Here is a 14,196-nt window from a genome sequence, read left to right as displayed (position 1 = left end):
TTTGTCATGGTGTGTCTGGTTTGGGGGGGCTGTGCCTTATTTTTGTTGTTTTGCGACTGGTTCTTGTTTTATCATGCCTGTGTTTTGTCATTTTGTGTCTGTTTTATGGCATTTTGTGTTTGGTTTTATTATTTTGCGCTTGGTTTTTGTTGTTTCATGTCGGTTTTTTGTTGCTTTGTGTCTGATTTGTGTTTTCTGTGTGTTTTTTGCTATTTTGTGCTTGATTGTTGTTGTTTTGTGTCTGTTTTTTTGTTGTTTTATGTCTTTTTGTCGCCTTGTGTCTGATTTGTGGTTATTTCTGTCTGTTTTTTCACTTTGTGTTTGAATTGTGTTGTTTTTGGGTCTGGTTTTTGGCATGTTTAGTCTGTTTATTGGCATTTTGTATTTCTATGTTTTGTGCTTGTTTTTTTTCATGCAAAATAGACATTACCAAACCAGAAAGTTAAATGAGATTATTGAACAAATACAGCTTTTATAATGCACATAAATAATCAGATAGCTTCAGCATGATTAGTCTAATAAAAAGTCCTCTCTTCCTGTTGATGAGCAGTTTTAAAAGTCCATTTCTTGATCATAAACAGCTCCGCTGACATTTTATATTTGGTGATGTTTTGGAAAAAGCTTCTGTGAAAAGCGTCTGCAAACAGCGATTCTCTGTCCTCCCTGAATGGAGCCGGTTATTGTGTTGTTGTTGTGTTTGGGTGGGGAATGTTGTGAGTGGGAATGACTCCGTCTGTCCGGCTAACAAATGGTGGCTTTGTGACAGCAGCGTCTCTGATCTCACTTCTCTTTGCCATATTTCCTCTCTTTGTGGAGCTGCTGGTAGCGACAGCGATGGCATGAGCTAGTTCAGGTTGTTTCATGGTGGAGCTGGTTTATCTGTGACCGATGCGGACTAAAGCTCGCTTTGACGATCCACTGGATGGCTTGAAAAGAGGTAAAAGAAAACTTCCAGTTGATGATGAAGGTCCAGCACTGAAATGCTGAGAATAAATGTCTGGACTTTTTAACACTTTATACATAGATGTGCAAAAAGTTCCTTTGTCAAACAGACTCTTCAATGACAGCTGTGCATGTCTTTACTTCCTCTAAACTGATGGCTGTCCTGATTCTGATCAGTGTTTGTTTTTTTTAGTCTGAACTGGTTTATATAATTTAATTTAATTTTGGGCAACACTGTCATGCAATGGAACTTGTGAGGAAAATTTCTAGTAATGATGCAAATATTGGTCCAGAACCCTCTAACAAAAATCAGTTTTTGTCTTTGAAATCTCTGCTAATGAGCTTTGTTAGTGGTTTGCCAGTGTCTGTAGCTTCTAATATGCATAATATATGAGGGTGAACTTGGATGTAACTTCTACTATACAAGTTATTGAAAGGATTTCTGGATAGTTTTTGTGATAATTGCCTGACATTTTATGAAACACCACCAACAAGCCTAAATTACTTGTAAAACTGATGGCTGTCACTTTTAGCCATAAACTGATATTATAGCGAGTTAATGATGACACTTTATTAAGATTATTAGCATTTTAACATGCTAACTAGCATATGAAAGTAAGCTTTTTAACACCCCTGCAGTTGCTGTATTTAGTGTACACGTGCTAATGACTAATGTTAAACCCTAACTAGCATGTTGAATTGCTTTTATTGTTTTAAGTTTTTAAGACTCCCACAGGCGCATTGCGAAGTGTGCAAATGCTAAAATGCTAATATTACCACTTAGAGCCTCTAACAACCATGTTTAAGGACTAAACATCTATCCTTTTAACATTTTCACAGGTGTTGTGCTCCAGTTTAGACATGCTAACATGCTAATGAGCCTGCGCCATATCTGCACTAATGTCTTTGATCTATTTCCATTCTTTCTCTTGGCTGAATAAGTGACAATGATGTTTCATACTACAGATGATTGAAGCAGAACTTTCATTTTCTGATGAAACTAGTTGTTTTTCAGTGTGTAAAGTGTAAGCTGGTTTTGAAATTGGCGCACGTAGTCAGTAGCGATCCCGGAATCTGCCGTTCACAAGAAAAAGTGGCTACTGGATTTTTCTTGTTTGGTATATCTCTGCTGCTGGCATGTTATGGTGAGATACATGTAAAAACATCATAATTTGAATTAAAGTTGCAAGTATTTTCAGATCACATGATACAAAATTTGGATAGCAGAGACTGTTGTGTAAAAAAAAACAAGGTACAGCATGTATGAACAGTCCTTATAATGACAGAGATAAGAGCTTTAAAGTAGAGGCAGTTATATTATGCAGCAAATAGCCTGTGTAGGGCTCATAGGGTTAACATGCAACACTAAGAAGTGACTGTAATGTTGTGTTTCTCAGACCAGTGTGACTCTGAACATCCAAATGATGTCATTGGTTTAGCGGCACACCAGTGATGATGCAGAGACTCAACAACAGTCTGCTTCCAAATATAACGTCCTGGTAATAATGGGTTGTGATACATCACCTGTTGAATGTGTGAGCTTTTATTTTGAAGGTGCTACAAGCTAATATGATCCGATTTTAAATGTATGAAAATCCACAGTGGTGTCTGAATTTCCTTATTATTGTGAACAGTTGAGGTTTGTGATTGTGTTTGTAGAGTTTAGCTAACAGTAGCTTGATCTGATTTGTTTTAGTATAAAATTTAGGCAATGAATCTGCATTTATCCAGTTTAGATGCAGGATTTAGTGAGCAGGAAAACATGGTTGTTAATTATTTGCTTGTGAACTACACTCAGGATCAGTTTTTTCTGGACTCTGGCGGTTGCGTCACGTTTATGTATCAGAGTTCAGGTTCGGAAATACAGACTTTGGGAAGCAGATGATTGTTTTGGAGGCGCGGTAATGATACATAATAGTGTGGTGTAAAGCATTGCCTCATCGGTTGTTTGTTTGGAGCATTACTTGGTGTCTGTGTGTGAAGAGTTGCGTCATTGTGAGAACATCTGAGTCACTTCTTATTTAAAGGTGCGACAAGTTTCAGTTTTACTTCAGTCAGTGTTGATTCTGGGAAATAAGTCATAAATGCAACATATGTCATAATAAACCTGTTTTATTTCATGCTGTGAAACACAGATTTGAAAACTAACTTCAGTTCAGGCAGCATTTAAAAGCATCAGTTTGACAGTAGATCTGGCTGACACAGTTAGAAACTAGTGCAATTATTTCTTTTAAAAAAATCTACCAAGAGGTTTGAAAACTTATCTTTAAAGATTTTGCTAATATTACACTATTTATCAGAGCCAGAAACTGAAAACTGTATCAGATTTTCAAATTTTTAATGGTCCTTGAACTACTCATCTGTGGGATGCAATGATTTTTTATTTGTTCTACACGTCATTTAAAAATCAGGCAAAAATAAAGCATTAGCTCGACTCAGATTCTTTTAAAATCTCAAAATTCTGAGCTCCTTTAGTGACTCAGCTGCCAACAGTCGCAAGACAAAAATTCAAAGAATTTTCAACTTAACTTCAGACAGTGTTTACGCAAAGCAGAGAGGAAAACGTGTGCAATCAAAAATAAACAGTGTTAAATTTCCTTTGAAGACATTACTGGGTTCTCTCTCCATGTAGTTTCGGTTGTGTTGTTTCCATAGAGCTGCAGGAATTGGTAGTGCAGTAAAAAAATTAGCCCACAATGAATAAAAACTCCCAGAAACTGCTTGTGATTTAGAGTTGATTAATTACTCAACTGTTAGGTCTGTAAAGTGTCAGAAAGTAGTAAAATATGTCCTTTGCAAGTTGTAAAAGAAGACACTGATTGCTTGTTCTGTTGAAACTAAAAGTCCAAAACCAAAAAAGATCTTCAGTTAAAAAGCATGAAAGACTAAAACAACAATTGTTAACAGAGAATGAAGAAAATATAATAGAATAAAATAGATTATCCTTTATCAGTTCCACAAGGGGAAATCTGCAACGTCTCAACAGCAAAGTGACTGTAAGAAAAGCAAGAAAACACAAATATATATTCAAGAGATGAGATATACACACGATAAATACAATATAAATAAGAAAAATATACACTACTGTCACTTTATGAGATTTTGCTGAAAGCAGGAGTAACTTGTGCTTATTTTTTAAGTAAAGGGCCTTTAGTTTGTTCAGTTTTTACAACAACTTAGAAAAAAATGTGCAAACGTCCAGTCTTTTAACAGTATCTTAATCCTTTAATTTTGTCAGATTTTTAAATGACACATGTAGAATAAATAGAAAATCATTATACGCCACAGAGGAGTATTTCAAGGACTGTTAAAAAGTTGAAAATCTGATCCATATTTCTGTTTTTACTGTTCCTAGCTCTGATAAATGATAAATGTAATATTAGCAATATTTTTAAAGATAATATGCTTTCAAACCTGTTGTTGGGTTCTAAGCATGCAAATCTGTGCAAAAATGTCTGAAAAGTGCACAAACGTGTGCCATTCAAACCTCAAAAACTGTGTTCACAAACAGCAGCATCTTTTCAAATGTCACGCTGCCTCAAACTTGCAGAACTGAAAACCTCCACAGTTAAAATGCCAGCAGCAAAACTTCCACCTCCACTTTACAGGAAACAAATTCAGCTTTAAATGAGCAAAAACGCCTAATTATCACATCTGTGTGGATGTGGTGTTTCCTTTGGACAAGAGATTTGTGTTTGGATCATATCGAGGGTTTCTGTTGGTTTGGATTTGTTTTTCAGTGAGCAGGAACAAAAGACTGGAAATGAGTTCTTCTCCAATCAACGCCTCCTCCGTTGTTATTACCGCTGTTGTAATTATTCCTCTTTCTCTACGAGAGGCCGCGAGATGCTCTGCAAACGGTCGGAGGAGACGACTCCTTAATGTGAAGAACAAAGAGGCTCATTAGAGCAGCTCAGGGAGGGCAGAGGAAACGAGGAACACTGTGATTAGGCTGCTCTTTGTCAGCGTTAACGGCAGATCATAATGAGGAACGAGAACACAAATGCAACCCCGAGACACTTCCTGTCACGTGATCTCCATTGTAGTGGTCCACAGAGTCCAGCAGAAGGTTGTAAAAAGGCAGGAATCTGAAGGTTGTTTTCAAAATATTAAATCAAAATCAGTCGTTTAATGACCCCCATAGTACCTGCCTGTGGAAGAACATGCTAACAGAACAGTTTTTATTCTAATTCCCTCAGAAACTGTGTCATGTTTTAGATTACTGCTGTGTGTTTGAATGAAAGAGATGCTAGTTTCTCTTCAGATTCTTTGACAGTAAGAAAAAGCCTCTGAACCCGTTTTAAATAAAGTCTGTCAGAGGGTTTGGCAGCATCTGTAGGCGGCGTTGAGTGTTTTTCTTTCCAGGTTTTATTCTGTCGAAGCTGTTAAATTGCCCCAAACCAAAGTAAAAACAATTCTGGCAGCTGCTTGATGCACTTTAAGAATAATATGCAGTGGTTTTTCTTAGATTTTCAGCGTGCAACTTCAAGTATCTTGTAAATTATCTGACACTGACAACAGTGATTTTTATACAAGGAAAGGAAAAGAAATCGATAAATTGCAGATTTTTTTTTTTACAGTGTTGCTAATCTATTATTTAAATTTATTTAATTTTATTCTGTTACTGTGAAAAGGTAACTCCAGGATAAAATGGAAAACATGCCAAAAATATTGGTCTGATATTAACAAGGATTTCTGTCTTTCTTGTCTTGGCTTCATCAACATTTTTTCCATTAGTGCCACTTCCAAACATGCAATTAGAGGTTTTCACTTCACTGTTAACGAGAATGACGACTGAAAAGATGGAAATCACAGCTGGCAGATGGAAATAAAGCAGCAGATTCAGGTGTTTTAGGGGAGAAACGTCACCTGAGTTCCCTGTGACGGTCTCAGGCGGGTTGTCATGTGTGAACGCTGCTGACAGTAATTGCCACGTGACCTGAATGCAGCATGAAGAGCAGGAGTGAAGGGCAGCGCTGGAGGACAGGGCAGCGTCCGGCTGATGGACGGGGACATTTTAATCACAGCAGGACGGGAACGGTTAGCTGGAACCGACATCGGCTTCACCGCTGGGGACTGACAGCAGCTCAGAGGGGAGGTGGAAGGTCGGCTGGAAGGGAGCAGATCTGGCCTTTAATGAAGGATAACCAGGATGACAAGAGGCGGAGAGGAAAAACCCAACATAAGATACCGTTAAATGTTGGTGCTCTTAGCTGCAGTTTTATTGTACAGCCTGCTGAATCTGTTTCTGCTTCACATAATGACATGGTTTGATTCCGCTGCTTCATTTTGAAGCTGAAAATTGGTTGGAAACTTGACGTCAACCCACTTCTTTACTTGAAAATGTCACTTTTTGTATGTGCAAACAGCACCACAGCCCATATCAATCAGCTTTATTTGTCTTTTTGCTGAGTTTCAACTATTTTTTTCATCCCCAAATTCTAAAGTTAACATTTAGTAGTTAGTAGCTCAGTGAGTTAAGGGTTTGCCTGTGGAGCTGCAGGTCGCCGGTTCAAGACCAGACCCTTCTTAAATTTTGGGACAGTGGTGGCACAGCGGTTAAGTCTCTGGTCTACTAATCAGAAGGGCAGTGGTTCAAACCCCGATGCAGCCACTGTTGAACTCTTAACTCTTCCTGCTCCAGGAGCGCTAAACTGTGGTACAGCGCAAAAATCAGAATTTTCCCTCGGGGGATTAATAAGGGATAATTTAAAAAAAGTTTAAAAAATGCATTAGTGGAGATGGAAAACCAAGCAGAAATTTTAGTCCATTTTCATGTCAAATGAGGTGCGAGTTCACTCCTTTCGTTGACAATTTCACTTAGTTTATTCTGGAAACTCTCATGCCAGTCAAATTTCTATCTGATGTCCATTTACTGAGTCTGAACTACTGATGTTGCCCTGAGATTCTTTAATGTTAACATTCAGCAGCTAAATTGCATTGAGGAGATCAAAAATGGAGCTGAAAGACTGGTTCAAGAGTTAGAAATTCATGGAAATCCCTTTTCTTTCTTTTTCCTCTTTGGAAAACTGAATCAAACAAATCTAAGCTCAATGTACAGTATTTCATCAAAATCACTTTATTTTCTCAGCCTGTCGTTCAAATCATTGGCAGTAAATCACTTTTTCAGGAACATAATCAAAGAAATTCTACTTTTGTTTTTTTAATTTTTGATACTTTGCGGCATTATAGCAGCATCATATTGAACAATAAATTTTATTTTTTGGGCTTCTCCCTCCTTCTAGCTATGGTTGGGTTTCCACAGAGTTGCAGGATTTGATATTCCAGTGAAAAATGAGCCCACAGTGAGCAAAAATTGGTTTTGTAATTATAATTTCCACTCCTATTAACCTCTTGTGCCCAGCGTAGAAATCCTCTTTGGCGACACATAATATTAAACATAATTCAGAGCCACTAGTATCAAACACTTTGTAAATTTAAAACCACGAGGGGTCTCCTACAAATAATTATAAAGCCCCTGGACCTACTACAAGTCCAGCAAATACAAACACCCGATCTCGGTCACGGACGCCACTGTGATCCTTGAAGCATGAAAAAGGGCTTTAATTGCATTTAGCTTAAGTCAGGCCACTGTGGAATACTAATATGGCTGTAAGGGAGTCAGAATTAAGGCTTAGCTTTGGCTCAAAGAAAAGACCCAATCCCATTTCCTCTGCAATTCCTCTCCGGCTCACTATGGGAACCACTGGGCCTCCCGCTGAGGATTTCCCAGCAGAAAGAGGCATTACTGTATTTGTTGATTTGCCTCGTTGTGTACGGACCTCCTCCTCCTCCTTCTCCTTCACCTCCCAGCGTGTTCTCCTGCTGTTTGTGCTCTTTGGCGGCCGACAGCGACATGCCTTTCACTGACACACACCATCCTGTCATAAAAATGCCAGCCGGCTCAATGAGGAGTATGTTTGTTCGCGGCGTTTTGGAATTCCAGTCCGGTCCTTTCCTCCCCATCGAACCCCAGAGACCAGGAGAGGAAGCTGGAGAATGACCGGAGTCGAATAAAAGGTCGCAAAGGGCTGAAAAACTGGCAAAGAGGAAGGAATCATCGCTATTACACAACTGCTGGCTTCTGAAGGCAGTAGATTAAAGCTGTTCAGAGCTGATAGCTTGTGCGTCATCAGAATGATTTATTTACATTAAGATGCATTTTGTTTGAAGATTGCTGGTGGTTTTGATTTTGTCCAGATAGCGTTATCATGAAATAGTTAAGGAACTTCAAGTCAAGACAGTTTTTGCAGGTTTTGAACATTAAAACCTGAAATCGACAGGTTTCAGTCAGCTTAGTTTGTTGTTTGACCTTCTTTTGATCCTCCTTATCCTGTGTATTAGATATTTAATGATCTAGTTTTTATTTTTATTTTTTTTGCCCCCAAGCTGATCCGAGTTGTTTAATATTTAATATCCTAGATAATACACATTTCAAGTACTATAGATGAGCTGCAGTACCTGGTTGTGCCACCAGGTGACGCCTCTCTCTTTACTAATGTCAGTTCTGTGTTTGCAAGCAGAGAGCATTGTGGGAGCTTAAGAAAAGAAAAGATCGAACTTTATTTATTCCAAATGACATCCTTCTTTAGCTAGTAAAGGGGCACCAGGACAAAGTTTTCCGTGGTGGTTAATGACCTCTGCATGTGTTAAGTGAAGCCTGGATTGATCAGGACAGTATTTATATATCCTCGTGTCACATGTAGTGGAACTGCTATCGGGGTTAATCAGTTATTAATTTATAAAGCAATATTTACAAAGTAAATTACTCAGATTTACAACACCTGTGTGACTATAGATGTAAGGAAAAGGTCAAGCCAACTTAAATTTTGCAAATTTACACCCTTTGATTGTACACATCTATGTATGTAATATGTGTAATGTCGGTGAAGCAAATTACAAAATCACAACCCCACCTCCATGCTTCGCTATCGAGACCATGCATTCACTGTGGTAGCCCTGACCAATAACGCGAAACATGCTGGACTCCACCTCTGTGCTTCACTGTTGGGTCTATGCATTCACTGTGCTAACACTCGCTAGCTTGAAAGAGCCGCCAAGTGCATCCTAATTCAGGGGATGCAGCCTATACTGATATTCAACTGTCTGAAAACCAAACGGGGTTCACAACCTGTCGAAACTTGCTCACATCTGTCCATTATTACTTAATGTGAACTTTAAATATCCATACATTCATCTCAGTGTCTTTTGAATCCGCAAAATGCTTTAGTTTCAAAGGACGAGCTGCAGCTACTTAAGTGGGTAGAGTGGCCGTCTTGTAACTGGAAGGTTGCTGGTTCGATCCTCGGCCCGTCGAGCTCGTGTCGAGGTGTCCCTGAGCAAGACACCGAACCCCTAATTGTTCCTGGTGGGTCGTGGTTAGCGCCTTGCATGGCAGCTCCTGTCATCAATGTGTGTGTGAATGGGTGAATGTGACATATCATGTAAAGTGCTTTGGATAAAAGCGCTATATAAATACAACCATTTACCATTTTATAAAATTAGAAGTTTTTAGGTGTAGTTTTGATACGCCACAGTTCAACTAGCAGAATCGGACATCTCAAAAATGAATTGAGACGTGTTGGATTGTCCTCAGGGAATCTGTAGTTTTATCAGTTTACCTTCAGAAGTTTTGTTTATTTCCTGTCTAAATTACTTGATGACTTATGTTTCTAACATCCTGTTGGTGATATTCCGAAATCTAAAGTGTTTTTCTGACTCAGAATTCTCATTTAAGTTGGATTATTGGATAATTGTGTCATAGTTATTCTGAAAAAAAGGGTTTTGTACAGTTGCCATGTACACATTTCACGTTCTTCAGAGTGATTATTAAATGCTCAGCGGGCTCCTTGCTTTACTTACAGGTGTGATTCATTAGGTGTCTCCATTACAGCTCGCTGCACATCGAATTCAACATAAACACAACGTGACCCCACTTAACAGAGTGTGTTTTAGCTTTGTGAGCACACATCCAGCCGTCTGAACCGGGAAGTGTGTGTGTAAACTGTTGCTGTAAACACTGATTTACAGTCCGAGAAGCGAGAAGTGTCCATCGGTCGAGTGTTAATGGTGTCATCGCGTTTGTGACGACAACAATCGCACAATGTGGCGCGTTGGCTCGGAAAACACTGGAAACCTTTCTGTGGCTCGGCAGCTGTTGGCTTAGAGGAGCAGCTCTTCATGCAGACAACCTCACATTATTCCTGCAGCCTGAGGTCAGACTGGCTGCACTGAAGAGCTTTTGCTGGCTTTTCTCGGCTGAAGAGTGTGTGTTGAAAGAAGTGTGTGTTGGCAGAAGTGTGTTCTCCACGTCGACTCTTGGCACACTGAAGGCGAGCTGGAATAACACAAAGCTCAACTGTGACGACAGAATAATCCAATGTGTGTGCTGCAAAACCGAGTTTAGTCAGTTAAAAGAAAACTTATGAGACTCTTTTTGCACCACAAAACATGTCACATATGTTTGGCACACAGTTGATAGCACATGCCCTGTTACATGTTGTATTGGACATCACCTACCTCAGTTTGTACGAGCAGATCTTTACTTTTCTGCACTGTAAATATTGCACATGCCTTTTTTTTATACCTGTACATAACCTTTGTGGACTGTTCTAGTATATTTATATTGGCAGATGCAAAAGTGTCTAAATGACTATAATCTGTAAATTGCTGCATATGAAAATAAAAACTTTGATTCCTTCAATCTTAAAGGAACATTTTTTTTTAATAGCAAAACTAGGACACTAAATACAGTATATTTGCCACAATTAGCTGAAGTTTAGCTGAGAAGATTTTCACTTATTGTTTGCTGCAAAGCTACACTAATAAAAAATATCTGGCAGCAAAAGTGCGAGAAAAAAAATGTTTTTTAACAGGTTGCAGACTGTCTTATTCAAAAATAGATTTTTTTTGTTAAATATTTTTATTTTTGTTGGATTTTGCTAGATATTTTTTGTGTTTATTCAATTCACAAAACATGTAAAATACACTATTTATTTATTTATTTCAACATTGACATATGTATTTTTTCTTTCAAAACAAAACTGCAAATATCTGTAAAATAGCAATTTTTTTCATAGTTTAAATATTTTTTTGTGTAATATTTTATGGTCAACTGTTGTAAAAGTTTTGGAAGTTTTTGGATAGTTGACATTTATCTTTATTCTTTGCAATTTACCCCCCAAAAGAAGAAAATGATAGTGAAAAACTGTTTTTAAAAAAAAAATGTGTCGCGATGCATTTATTAAACTTGTTGGTCATGATGGTTTTCTTTTTAACCATGTTAGCAGTTTTCTCTTCTCCAAAATGTAAAATTACTGCAGGACGCTTTAAAATGTTAGCATAGCTTAATCTAAAATCATTTTGTTTTTCGGGTTTTTTTTAGGTTTTTTTTAGAATGTTTCTCTACATTTGGTAATTTTCTGTCCATTTCAGGAGTCTATTTTTTCCTTTAAACCAGCTAATGAAACTGAAGAACACACCAATTACCAGCCCACACATGCTGTGTTCAGTTGAAGACGTGATTCTTCTTGTTATTTTGTGTAAAAGTGTGAAATCATTGCCTATAATATAAGCTTTGTGTTCTAACTTGACCATGTTTATTAATTTTCTCTCCTCTGTTCTCTGTTTTCTCTGCAGCGTCTGATACCGAGCAGGATGCAGCTGTAAAACTTGACCAGGAGCGAGCTGAGATAGTCGCCAAATATGACAAGGTAGGATGAAATGAAAACCTCCCTGCATTCAGCTGCAGGCTCACAGAAAAAGGTTAGGGGGAAGTTGTAACCTTCCAGTGCAACAGCAACAGCAACAATTGTGTTTTTCTTGTGGTCATCCACAGCCAGATTCCAGTCGGTCGGTCTCACCAAACTCCATATCGCTGTGGTTAAAGCCGTCCATGAATCACTGCCTTATTGCCCGTGAAACACAATAATAACAGCTGTGGCTTCTGTGTGTTTTAAGCATTTTCATAAATTTAGCAGGCCTGTGATTACTGTTTTCAGGGCCACGTCTCACATGCAGTTTTCAGCCAAAGCTCAGCGACTACCAACGAAAATTAACAAGTAAATTACGCATTTTAAAGCCACCTTAGTGGTCCACGCTGTGTGCATGTGCAGCGGACTGAGCGATAACTGTGTTAGAAGGGCTGGGAAAATAAAAAGCTCTGCTGCAGCACTGTGGGGTTGATAGAAGAGGAAGGAAAAAGGTCAGTTAAACATTAAACTAAACCACACGGAAAGTGTGATGTCATAGAAACAGAGGGATTTTACTGGCTGAAATCCAAAGGTGGCAGGTTATTTAATAGTGTACTATGCAGGATTTGGAGAAAAAAAAAGGAGGATCTGTATTTTTTTTATTTTTCTTGCATACGGAAGGTTGTTCCATATACAAAAAAATGCACCAATGTCTTCTTCTGTGCTTGTTGATATTTTCTACAAGTAAAATTATTTTGTACAACATCAACAGAACTTGTGTATATTTGTTGTTTATTTTATTTCTTTACTGATGCCGTCTTCAGTTTTGCACAGTTTCCCCGCTGTAGGATCAGTAAAGGATTATCCAGCAGCTTGTGCATGATTATTGATAATCAAGGATAATAGTAACCAATATTTGGAACTAATATACATGAAATATTATATATTAGCGGCATGCTATAGCTGAGAAACACTCATTTATAACTGGACTTTCTCATGAATAAGGATAGATGTACAGTATGGTAGCAAAAGTAGTGATGTTTGAGCGTCATGTGGTACTACAACGTGCTCTTCTGTTTCCTGACGCGTCAACTGTTGATCAACCAGTTTGTCTCCTGTAGCTACATCAGCTGTTCTTCTGTTTTCTATGTCTTATTCTCTGTTGTATCACTTGCATTGTGCATTAAGGCCCGGAGCTTATGATGGCTATGCTCCTATCTTAGCCGCTAGCTGTTAGCGTAGTTGAGAAGCAGCTAATGTCCTGATTTGTGTTGATGTTTGTGCTTCTTGTTCAAATTTTTACAGGTTGTTTCTCTGCTAGAGAACAGAGTGGTAAGGTTAATTTGACGTCATAAAGATGTTACAGCAGGGCTGCCAACTCTCACGCTTTGGCCGTGAGACACACGCAACTCAGTCCCTTCACACGCTCTCACACCACACTCCAAATATCACATGGGCAAAAAAATAAAAAAAAGTTCCACTTTGCTGTTATGGGAATATATGACTTTTGGGGAAATCCAGTTCAAGTTTTACTCCAGAGAACACCAGGTTTGTGAAAATCCGGTCCGCATTTTCCGTCATTGTGCAACTGTCAGGCTGTCTCTGAGTGACGTACCAAAGCCTGTGTGTGGCGCTCATAGATATAAACAGAAGAGTAGATAGGACACGCCCCTCTGAGTGGCGTGTCTATGGAGACACTAAGCTAGTGGGGGCAAAGTTTCAGTGTTTTCCATTGATGTGTACGGGGCGAAAACTGAAACAAGAAGAATGCCGGCTCATTGTGCTGCATACAATTGCACACTATGTCGGACGATTGAGACAAGGAAACTCGGAATAAGAACCATTTTATCTAGAGTCAGTGAATAGAAATCACAATACTACTTTTACAATACAACGGGAGAGAATGGCATGCATTGACATGTAGTCGAATAACTTCATTAAGTTTTATTGAGAGAGAGAAATCATATCCACCAATCAGCCACAACATTAAAACCATCGACAGCTGAAGTATAAAACCTTGATTTTCTTGTAATAATGCAGTGTTTTGCTGGGAAACCTTGTTCCCTCGTATTCATCTGGATGTTATTTTGCCATGTACCACCTACCTAAATATTGTTCCAGACCAAGAACACTCCTTTTCGGTAACAACCGTCCCCCAGTAATACAATGTGCCCGACTACACCTCAAGAACTGCTCGAGGAACACAACCAAGAGCCCAAGGCGCCGACACAGCCTCCGAGCTAAATCTCTAAATCTCGATCCAGTGGATCATCAATGGGAAATACAATCTCTTGAGGCCAAACCCTGCAACCAACAGGACCCAAAAGATCTGCTAGCTTTCTGATGCCTGCCGGACACCATCGGACACCACCAAAGATCCTGTATCTTTGCCCTGACATGTCAAAACTGTTTAGGGTGCATAAAGAACACCTGCGCAAATGTTATACTATAAATTAATGCATGTGAGTCCCTCCCATTGAAATTGCTGGGGCCCCAAAAATCTAGGGAAAAATAATTAAGTATTTCATTTCTGGTATTTACCTGATTTCTGAGCATTCGTTTC

At 38.7% G+C, this 14,196-nt stretch overlaps 1 protein-coding gene across 5 annotated transcripts in view; it reads left to right on the top strand.

Moving 5' to 3' along the window:
* Positions 1-14,196, top strand: part of usp6nl (USP6 N-terminal like) — a 118,090-nt gene that overhangs the window by 65,857 nt on the left and 38,037 nt on the right. For 4 of the 5 annotated variants that reach the window (XM_022193756.2, XM_051947913.1, XM_022193755.2 and 1 more), the window contains one exon: positions 11,581-11,654. In XM_022193756.2, coding sequence (XP_022049448.1) covers positions 11,581-11,654 — 74 coding nt within the window. Of the gene's footprint in view, positions 1-770; positions 938-11,580; positions 11,655-14,196 lie in introns of those variants that run through there. The other variant, XM_022193754.2, reaches the window with a different exon arrangement.

Source organism: Acanthochromis polyacanthus, chromosome 1 (assembly GCF_021347895.1).
Source record: "Acanthochromis polyacanthus isolate Apoly-LR-REF ecotype Palm Island chromosome 1, KAUST_Apoly_ChrSc, whole genome shotgun sequence".
NCBI lineage: Eukaryota > Metazoa > Chordata > Actinopteri > Pomacentridae > Acanthochromis > Acanthochromis polyacanthus.
Note: the sequence above shows the minus strand (reverse complement) of the source record. Positions and strands in the feature narration are given on the sequence as shown.